Here is an 11,713-nt window from a genome sequence, read left to right as displayed (position 1 = left end):
TAATTTTACATTTAGGGTTCTTAAGTGTCAATAAACTTATATAACAAAAGTTGTGGACATAGGTCCCCGTTTTGGTATAGCCCCCATATAACGGTGCCCCCCGATTTACGGTGTTTTGATGTTTTTAGCTACATTTTCAGACCGATATAGCTATAATTTGATATTTAGGGTTCTTAAGTGTCAATAAACTTATATAACAAAAGTTGTGGACATAGGTCCACGTTTTGGTATAGCTCCCATATAACGGTACCCTCCGATTTGCGGTATTTTGACGTTTTTAGCTACATTTTCAGACCGATGTAGCTATAATTTAACATTTAGGGTTCTTAAGTGTCAATAAACTTATATAACAAAAGTTGTGGACATAGGTCCCCGTTTTGGTATAGCCCCCATATAACGGTGCCCCCGATTTACGGTGTTTTGATGTTTTTAGCTACATTTTCAGACCGATATAGCTATAATTTGACATTTAGGGTTCTTAAGTGTCAATAAACCTATATAACAAAACTTGTGGACATAGGTCCACGTTTTGGTATAGCCCCAATATAACGGTACCCCCGATTTGCGGTGTTTTGACGTTTGTAGCTACATTTTCAGACCGATGTAGCTATAATTTGACATTTAAAGTTCTTAAATGTCAATAAACTTATATGACAAAACTTGTGGACATAGGTCCACGTTTTGGTATAGCCCCCATACAACGGTACCCTCCGATTTGCGGTATTTTGACGTTTTTAGCTACATTTTCAGACCGATGTAGCTATAATTTGACATTTAGGGTTCTTAAATGTCAATAAACTTATATAACAAAAGTTGTGGACATAGGTCCACGTTTCGGTATAGCCCCCATATAACGGTACCCCCCGATTTACGGTATTTTGACAGTTTTAGCTACATTTTCAGACCGATTTAGCTATATTTTGACACTTAGGGTTCTTAAGTGTCAATAAACATATATAACAAAACTTGTGGACATAGGTCCACATTTTGGTATAGCCCCAATATAACGGTACCCCCGATTTGCGGTGTTTTGACGTTTGTAGCTACATTTTCAGACCGATGTAGCTATAATTTGACATTTAAAGTTCTTAAATGTCAATAAACTTATATGACAAAACTTGTGGACATAGGTCCACGTTTTGGTATAGCCCCCATATAACGGTTCATTTAAGTTCATATTTTCGTATAGCCCAGATACCTCCGAACTAGCTGTTAATGACATTTGAAGTTCCCACGTTATGTACCGATTTTCGATATTTTGAAGATTCTAGCTAAATTTTTTAACCGAATTAGGAGTTATTTGACATTAAAGGCTCCCATCAAAAACTGTCAACATAGGCCCATGTTTTATTATAACCCCTATATAACAGTACTTCCCAATTTCTAGCCCACCAAAAATTGTCAACATACATAGTTAGATATAGGCACCATAAAAAAGGGCCTCCCGAATGAAGCATAAATGTACATAAACATTATCTGACATTTTAACGTACCCACTTAAAGTTGAGGGCAGGAATGAAAAGTAATTATTCCATTTTAGTTCAGAATATTTTATGGTGGAGGGTATGAAAAGTTCGGCCCGGCCGAACTTAATGCTTTTTTACTTGTTTTTGTTTGCGGATAACATCGACGGAAAATATCCGCAAACAAAAAACAAGGGAACTGATGAGATTCTGTGGCTAGATCCAAACCTTTAATCTTCCCTGCCTTACCCGTTGACGAGCAATGCTACATTTTCTCCACTAATAAAGTAATTGTTTTAAAATATTAAAACAATAACAATGGGATTAAGCCAGACTATTTTGAAAAAAAATGCAACAACTATCCCAATAAAAATCGCCACCAATGAATTCAGAACTTATTATTCAGCTAGACGTCGGTAAGTTAGTCGTTATGGTACCACCGAAATCCGTGACGTTTGTAGGTCTGTTAATAAATATTCTAAAAATCGAATACCATGTAATCTCGTACATATTTCCAGTAATAATTTTATTCGCCCTTCTCTTTAAACCAGCTCATATTCAAAATGATATTTTTTATTGATGAAGCCACCTAACAACTCTCAAAGTCTTTTGTTACAGTTTACACAGTCCATAAAAATCGCAGCTTGTTAACCGCATTGCTCATAATTCATTCATCTAAAAACAATTGATATTATTTATTTTATTTATAAAGTAAATGTCAGCCGAGAGAAAAACAACAACAGCAGCAACAAAAACAACAATTGCTAAACCATAACCCTTTCTTTCCAATAAGTTTAAGAGTGAAGAAGATGAAATAAAGGCAAAACAACAACAACTCACGGCCTGCCAATGCAGTTGACACTTGGGCAATTCATTTGTTTCGCATCTGAGATACCTCCCGGTGTTATTTAATTATGGCGCTGATAACATTTTGCGTAGATGGTAGCAATTTTTCATCAAAGCAGCATCATAGCTAAGTCAATAATGTTGCGGTCAAATCTTCCTCAACATTGAAGCAGAAAGGGGTAAACCAGAACTTTAACAGAAAATAAAACTTTTTGTGTTTGCATAAACTGGTAACTCGCCGAAGATCCATCCAAACGATTCTCGATATTTTACGTATGTATGTTTGTTTGTAAGTGTGATTGTGTATGATTATTTTTTGCAATACAACTAAAAGTTGCCATAAATTTTCCAAAATGATAAATTATTTTTGCTTTTCAAAAAATATACAGTCTTCTTTGTTTTTGTAGTTTTCTTGTGCCATTCTATATTTTATATAGACGCTGGACGCTTTTGTTACATGCGATCAACTTCAACGACATCATCAAGCCACAAGCCGAAGATGAAGTTGAATGGACAGAACGGAAGCATTTCTTTGACCGGTAAAGACAAAATGAATTGCAATATTTTGGAGTAGAAAAATATCGGTGATATACGACTTGCAAATATAAAATATAGCTGTTATTTTAATGATCTTTTGAGCCAATATGTCGGGAATCATAGACTGCTCCAAGAAAAAAACTTTGAAACCGATCTAAAACTGTTCATAAGCCCAAATGGTTGAACTTTTGAGAAGTACTGGGACAGATAACAGTTTTGTGTAAAAAGGCGAGCTGATATAGTTCATTATTATTATCACATCTCATCTGTCTATGGCAGAGCAACAGACCCTTGCTTAGAGAATACTTATCATTTGTTTTTAGACGACTCTATCGATCTGTTTTTTATGATTAAATGCACAGCATATAAATGCTGCCGAGGACCAAAAGTCAATTGCGTTTCTCCTGTAAGTAGAAAATAACTTGGTTAACGACAACATCCAGGTACCCAACAGAAAGTGATTTCGTTCCGTAGCTTTCCTATCTTTACACATGTTAACAACCTTAATAAAACAACCTTAATAAAAAAAAAAACAACCTTAATAGGTTAAGCAGTTAGAATGCAAACATTGCCGCCTGGTTCTCGACAAACACCACTATCGTCCTTTTGGAAACCGCTACATACTTGATTGAACTTACAGTTAGTTAACTAAATTATTGCAAAACAAAATTTTTACAAAATTTAAAATAAAACTACAATGTGACGTAGCCACCCGTGAAATGTAGCATAATTTTGAATGTGCGGAACTTCTGTGAACTCCTAATTTTCAATGCCCCTCTTACGTCAGAACAGATTAACTCGAAAGAGAATTAATTCAAACATCACTATAAAACATTTTATTTGTATAAACGAATAACATTATTAACTCTCCGGCATGCACATGTTCCGATAGTCACGTACGTAGCGCATGTATCTGGCCAGATACAGTATATATTTCAGTACATTTATATGAAAAATATGCTATTTTAGTGATAATATTATAGTGTTATATTGTTATCACGCCAGCCAGATATATATTTTCTCTTTTTTTTGTTCTTAGTACATGCTTATCCCGCGTAAATGGTAATTGCTTCGAGTTTCATTGCTTCCGCTTCACAATGTTTCGTAAAATGAACTGTCGAAAGTAGGTTCACACATTTATTTTTTTTTTTTGCACGTAGCTGCAAATTGATACCAAGTTTTCGTGGAATCCAAATAGCGATGACAAAACAGGACGAGAACGACCCTTTCTCATTTCGTTAGGAATACATATATCAATAAAGTACATAACTGTTCATACAAACTGAGTGTGTATCTGGTCAGATACATGCGCTACGTATACGATGTATAGATGAAAAAATCTACATAAATTTTGTTTGTTGTTTTTTTTTTTTTTTTTAATGTGTTTTTTCATAAAACGATACCTTACAATATTTGTAGAGGGTACCTGGAGACTCAAGCCCCTAGCTAAATTAGAATATCACAGTTGAATTCCTAAAATATCTGGCCAGATACATGTGCATGACGGAGGGTTAATATATATGTTAACAGTTTTATTCTTGCACATGCTCATTAATAAAATAAAAAACAAGTAAAAACATTGAGTTCAGGACGAACTTTTATAGCCTTCACTATAAAATAATCGCAACTAAAATGGAATAATTAGTTTCCTGTTAGGTGCAAAAATTGTTCGGCCACGGATACCCCAAATACCTAAAAAAGGTTAAACAAATGAGCAGTCGGGGCGGGGCCGACTATGTGATACCTTACACCACCACCCCTGTGTATAAGCTTTTCACTGGTAAAAATTATTTTAGGGAATATAATCCAACTATCATCAAACTTAATATGGGACTCCCATTAGCCACCAAAATTCCGTGATTATCCGAACAAAATTCCGACCTGTTGCGTGATTTAAATAATGGCAAATTGGGCTTTCCGTTTAGAATGCTCCTACTAGAAGAGGGAATGTTAGGATTAGAACAAAAAGTTGAATTTTCTGAACATAAGTTTTTTGGAAATTCCGACACCTAAATATTAGGCGACTACCACCAAACACAATAGGCTTCCTCTCCAAAATTTCGTGACGATCCGATTAAAATTGCGTCTTGTTACGTGGTTACAAAAATGGAAAAGGGATGCATTACCGACTATTGCGATATCTCCGTTGTTTGACCACCAACTTTGCATTATTGTAAAAGTGGGATCAGAAAGACAAAGATGATGAGAATTGGCAGTAATGTAACAACGCCGTTGACTGTAAACGACATTGTCATTGAAAGCGTCGACACCTTTAGCTACCTTGGAAGCATAATATCAGCGCATGGTGGATCTGAAGAAGATGTGCTGCATAAAGTTCGGGAATCCAACAACATAAGCCGTAAAACCAAGCTGGGAATTTTTGATAGCAGCGTAAAATCGGTGTTGCTGTACGGTTCTACCACGTAGGGACTAATACAATTCAACATGAAGAAGCTGCAAACTTTCGTAAACAGATGTCTAAGACGTATACTCCGCATCTATTGGCCAAACACCATAAGCACAAATGATCTGCTTGACCTTACAAATAACATACCTGTGGAAAAAGAAATAAAAAAGCGAAAATGGACTTGGATCGGTCATGTTCCCAGAAGACCTGATGATGACATAGCCAAGTCTGCATTGCAATGATCGCAGAAGATGGAGAGAATCGCCCTATGTTCTGTTTACTTTTATGTGTAGATATGTATATGAAACAAAAATAAAGGACATATATATATATATATATATATATATATATATATATATATATATATATATATATATATCATATATATATATATCATATATATATATATATATATATATATATATATATATATATATATATATATATATATGATATTTTCTTTGTTACTGACAAAAATCGGTAAAATTAAAATGCTTATAATTTCGGTAATTAACGATATACATCGGTAAATTAGCAACCAATAAAAGGTAGTGGTAAGGTTATACCTACAGCAACAGTGTTGTTGTTGTTGTAACAGTGTTTTTGTTATGTTTATTTGTTCGTTCCTCTGTTCAATCTGGCTCTGGGTCTATCTCCAGTTCCAGAAAAGTGGCTGCTTCGATGGGATGTAGCCACAGATCCACTGGAGTTAGATGGGTAGGTTTGGCGGGGCAGTTAAATAGGTGTTGTGTGTCGTGCGGGCTCATGCCGCATACTGGGCATATGTCTTGCACGGCGCGATCGATTTCCGCCCAATACGAATTTAGGCGACTGCAATATCCCGAGCGTAGTTGAGCCAAAACTACTCTGGTTTGTCGTGACAGCTGACGCTCCTCAGCTGCGATAGATGGAGGATGTACTCCGAGTACATTATTCACACTATAATTGCTTAAGGCCTTGGCAACTGCGTCCGTGTGAATGCTATTCAATCCTGCTTGATATGCTTGTTGATCTAGAGGTTCTCTCCTGTATCGTTGGACCTCTCCCTCTAGAGCATGGATATCCTTCCTGATCTCCCTGAATGGGCCGGGCCTACCCACAAGATGGTGATTGGGATGGCTCACACGATAACATCCAAGCAGCTACTGCAACGAAAGCATCTCATTGTGTTGCTTTACAGGAAGAATTTTTGCCTCCTCCTGTAGATGGTCCACTGAAGATTTGAGGAGGCACCCTGTCGCTGTTCTCAGGGCGGCATTCTGGCAAGTTTGAATCTTTTCCAGTTCGAATCACACAATCTCGGGGACCACACTGGAGCCGCATAGCTTACCACAGACAGACCAATCGCGTTATACGTGGCCAACAAGGTTTCTTTATCTGCACCCCAAGTGCTGCCGGCCAGGGACTTGAGGACCTTGTTCCTATTTTTCAACTTGTCGCAGATAGCTGTGGCGTGTGCACACGACGTGAATGTAGTGTCGAATGTGACCCCTAAAAGTTTAGGGCAGTTTGTGGTCGGAATTCTGCTACCGTCGACCACGACATTCAACTCACGTCCAAACTGCGCTGTCCATGTGGTGAACAGAGTGGCTGTAGATTTTGTGGGGGAAATCTGCATATTCCTCGAATGGAAAAAGGTGGTAAGATCGGTTAAATATTTGTTCAGTCTCTCACAGATGTCATCAGGATAGGTACCCGACGCCAGGATCATGCAATCATCCGCATACGTCACGATCTCAATGCCGTCTGGAGGGGGTGGAATACAGGAGAGGTAGAGGTTAAACAGTTCCGGAGATATCACCCCACCTTGGGGAACTCCCTGTTTCACTCTACGGGGTTTGGACTTCTTATTCCTGAATTCCACGTACGACTGGCGTCCACACATATAGTTGACTATCCAACGTTTCAAGCTTGGCCGGAGGGTTGTCTGCTCTATGTCCTCAAACAGCGTGGAGTGCCTGACTGTATCAAAGGCTTTTGATAAGTCAAGCGCCACCATCACTGTTCTATCGCACGACCGTCTCTAGTTGAGTCCTTTACATATATACGTGGTAATGGCGTGCAGCGCTGTTGTCGTGCTGTGCTGCTTACGGAATCCATGTTGATGATCGGCAACTTGATAGCTATTTCTGATACTGGGGAGGAGCAAGGCCTCAAGTGTCTTTGCTACGGTCGACAAAAGCGAAATCGGTCTGTACGATTCACTTTTGCTGGCATCCTTGCCTGGCTTCCGTAGTGGGACCACCCTGCCCATTTTCCAGACTTCGGGAACAACGAGGGTGGCTAGCGACAAGTTGAAGACTTTGGTGAGATACTCGACTCCCGGCTCATCCAGCTGTTTCAACATTACCATGGAGATTCCATCAGGGCCCAACGCTTTGGATGATTTAGCGTTCCTGATGGCATTGGCAACATCATCCATTGTAAATTGTGGTGATTTATCCTCGGCAGGAAGAGATCTGATGCGACGTAATACTCTTCTCTTCGCCCTGTCACTCTCGGGATGCTCGCAAACTGTCGATTGAAATTACTTGCGCACCTCTTCGGGTCAGTCAACGTAACCTCGCAAAACGTGACTGAGGTCCTATCTTCCCTTCTTCCAGCGTTCGAGAGTGACTTAACCGTTGCCCACAATTCACCTATACCGGCTCCAATGTTGCAGCTCTTCAGATGATTTAACCATTTGTTCCGCTTATGCTCGCCGACCAGCCTGTTAACTTCCAGTGTCAGCTCCCTGGCTCTGAGGTCATTGGGGTTGATACGACGAAGCTCATCACGCTCATTTGCTAATCCCGTCGCCTCTGCTGGGAAATTTGGTCTTACTTCGGGTATTTGACCAGCAGGGATATGGCGAGCGGCTGCAGCAGTGATGATGTCCCGGAACGTCCTTTCCGCTACCCGAACATCAGAAGGATTGGGTAATTCTCTGAAGCGGTGATTGGTGAACTCTCTGAAACTCGGCCAATCAGTTTTTTATTATTGACGAATGTGCGGCGTTTAGAGGTGATGAAGTCGGGTGGTCTGCTAATGGAGACAATTATGGGGAGATGGTCTGATCCAAGGGAAAGGACGGGTTGCCAGGTAACGTCATTTGTCAGACCAGGTGACACGATGGTTATGTCAGCCGAACTGTGACACTCTCCTCTAATTCTGGTAGGGGCGTCCTCATTGACAGTGCAAAACGTAGAGCTATCAATCTGCTCAGCCAGCGCTGTACCTCTCTGGTCGTTTCCGAGGGCCGAATGCCACATCTCATGATGCGCATTAAAATCCCCCAGGACCAGACGATTATGACCTTGCAAGAGCGGGCTAATGTCAGGGTCATTAGAGACAGGCTCAAGCGAGATAGGTCTGTATTGGACAGACTGGTGCAATAGGAAAGCCAATCCCCCACCTCCACTTCTAGTGCGCTCTTTCCTCAGAACATTGTAACCATCACAATGCTCTAAGCTGTGGATGTTGTTCAGCTTGGTTTCCTGCACCGCCGCGACCTTGATGTTCTTCCGGAGTCTATTGCAATTCAATTGCAAAAAGGCTGCATTTTCGGCGATTGGAACAACAATGGCTGGTGTTAAAGGCTGCGTGTGCGGTTGTTGTCGAGGGGACAGCGGGGGAGTTTCGTAATCAGACGACGAGGGAGTCCCGTAATCCGACGACGACTCACTGGGGACTGTGTTCACAAAGCATGCAGCAACATAGTCCCTGTCGTAGTCCCTCACGTGGACGAGTCCAGAGCAAACCCCACTCCTGACATCTATTGCATCTCACCGAAGGTTGGATGTGGGTGAAGATGCGGATGTGACAAATTGAGCCCAGATATATTGGTCCTGGGTTTTCCTCCGTCCCGGCTCGGACCAATAGAATTCGGAGCAGACATTCCGGGATATGCTGCTCCCAATACAGAAAACCGAAACAAATACGAACATGTACACACTGAGGTGGCAGCCGCTGGCCGGAACATTGGTTTTGTGTTGTTCCGGGTCAATCCGGTACGAAAGAACCCGCTGCCGTGGGATTGCAACAATGTATTTGCGTTTTAATATTACGGATTTTTGTTGATTTGTCAAAAAACTAGTTAGAGAATCGCAATACAGGTTCGAATATGGACTATATCAGCTCACTCCTTTGGGAAAAGTATAGTTTAACAGCTCTTCTCGAACAGTTTTGAATTTGTTTGAAACATGTTAGCATTGCGGCCCTTTTTACGGCGGTGCAATTTTTTTCGGGCAAGTCCATACTTCTTGAGACTACGCCAACTAAACTCACTAGTGTCTAAGATAACCCTCGAAAGGAGAAACCGGTTTGGTCTTAATTTTGTACATCGTATTATTTCTTAGAGACTTGGATTACGTCCGAATATGTACATCGGAACACTCCTTCGGTTGCCGCCCACACAAATCGTCTCGGTTGGTTTCAATTGTTTTGCTTTTTTTGCCTTTATGGTCCTTGTTACGACGGTACAATTTTTTCGGATCAAAGTCCATACTCCTTGGGAAATTGGCCCAAAATTAAAAAAAAAATCCCTAGAGACGTTATACGTACTGAGTTTACTTATTTTCTATGTAGACGAGGCTGAGGTTATATCTTCGTTGGAACAGCTGACTGATGCTTTCTAACTTGTTTTAATAATATGTAGCGAAAAAGCCCCGATTGGTCATTATAAAATACAGAAACTAATACCTTACGTTTCCAGTAATGACGGCGTATATATGTATGTATGTTCTATATGTCTGGTATGTTATCATGTATATCAAGTTATGTCGCAATCATATAAAAGAAATTCCTTGGAAAATAGTGCCCAGGTGTAGTGGAGTAGGGTATCACATGGTCGGCCCTGTCCGACTATAACCCTCTCTTACTAATTTTGACACAAAATTTTATTTATGAAAGACAATATAGGCAATAGGCTTCTTAGCATTTTATCCATTAAAAAAAAGTTGCGGATGGGTCAAAATTGAACATAACATGCTGACATATTTTAACATTTTTTTTCTGAATTTACGGGAATTTGGATTTCCTAATCGTATCCTTATAACCTTACGCCCGATACGAAAAAGGGCTTATGTTTAGCCCTCAATTTTTAATCGAATGTTTTGTAATTTGGCATACCATCCCGATGATCATTACTAAATTTTTAATTTCTTTTGGGTAGCGTACTCCAACCCCATCGGGTATTGAATTATTCTGCCACAATTCTTTTGTTTTGGATTATTTGTAATTTTGCACCGTCTGTCCAATTTGATTTTCAAGTCTTTCACACATTTATGACCCTCGATGGTTGCTACTTGCCTGAGAGTGTGTCTCACTTTGTTTGTATGTTGTTATTCAAGCATTTCATGGCTACTTGTTGGCTGCCTGGGCAGTTGAGATGAGTGACTGCCTAAGTCGTTGTTGGTGTTATTCTTCCTTGGCTTGGATGTTGGATGGTTGGTTGGCGATTGATTAAGTGATCTCGCACCTTATTACAGTAATAATTTATGACTTTCCAACACGATATATACTTATAACAGAAAAATTCCAACAAGGACACAAATACACAACAATCAAATAAAATGTGGATTCACAATATGTTGAAAATAACAAATTTAAATATCTTCTTGAAAAGGGGGACACAGTTAAGGGGATGTTATTTAAGAGGTTTCTAACTGATAGATGTTGCAAATGCTACCACTTTCTTTGAGTTAGCAAAAGTAATAATTTAGAAATAAATATCATTCGGAAGGCAAAGTAGTATGCCTGAATTAGTTTCTCCTGTTTTTGAGGACTTTGAGATATTAAGGGCCAACATTCTCTCCATTAACTTGCGTATTAAAAATATTAAGTCAATAATTATTTTATTATGCACATTTATTTGCATTCGTTATACTAAAGCAACCTGCTCTAATTTGTCTAAAAATACATTTCCGTTCATTTACCAATTCATACATTCACTTACTTCTGATATGTGACTTTCCATTATTGGATACATTTTCACATCAAGGACAACTGAGTTTAATGAATTTTTGTTGCAAACCAATCACAAAGAAATCAAACACCAATTAAATTGGTCGTCTACTAAGCCAATGTGACACCTCATGTGCCGCGGTCAATTAACATAATTCTGTCTAGAAATCTAGACTTACAAGATAAAAACGACAAGTTTATTAAATATTAGTTAGTATGTCCCAACGGAATTATCACCATGTTTTACCCGACCAAATATGAATGGATCGATCGATGTAATGAATGAGTGAATGAATGCATAATTTGGAAAGCAATAAACGAATTAATTAATGTCAACAACTTTTAATATGAAATTGTTTAATACATCAGTTAGAAACACAAATCAGCAACTAGCATCAGTTGTCGTGTAACGTCAAACAGTGGCTTGCAACAGTGGACAGTGACCACTATGTAGCTGAAACATTATAACACCGCTAACAACACAAGAGTACAAACAAAATGAACGGTAATTGTCATT

At 39.2% G+C, this 11,713-nt stretch overlaps 1 protein-coding gene across 1 annotated transcript; it reads left to right on the top strand.

Moving 5' to 3' along the window:
* The first annotated feature begins 5,045 nt into the window (after window positions 1-5,045).
* On the top strand, window positions 5,046-5,495 carry LOC141398781 (uncharacterized). The gene is made up of 2 exons (XM_073976481.1): window positions 5,046-5,269; window positions 5,321-5,495. The coding sequence occupies exons 1-2, from the start codon at window positions 5,046-5,048 to the stop codon at window positions 5,493-5,495; spliced, it is 399 nt and encodes a 132-aa protein (XP_073832582.1).
* Window positions 5,496-11,713: the final 6,218 nt, after the last annotated feature.

Source organism: Musca autumnalis, unplaced genomic scaffold, assembly GCF_047663935.1.
Source record: "Musca autumnalis isolate F117 unplaced genomic scaffold, ASM4766393v1 scaffold_1, whole genome shotgun sequence".
Classification (NCBI taxonomy): domain Eukaryota; kingdom Metazoa; phylum Arthropoda; class Insecta; order Diptera; family Muscidae; genus Musca; species Musca autumnalis.
The sequence above is the reverse complement of the archived record's forward strand: the minus strand, read 5'-3'. Positions and strand labels throughout refer to the sequence as shown.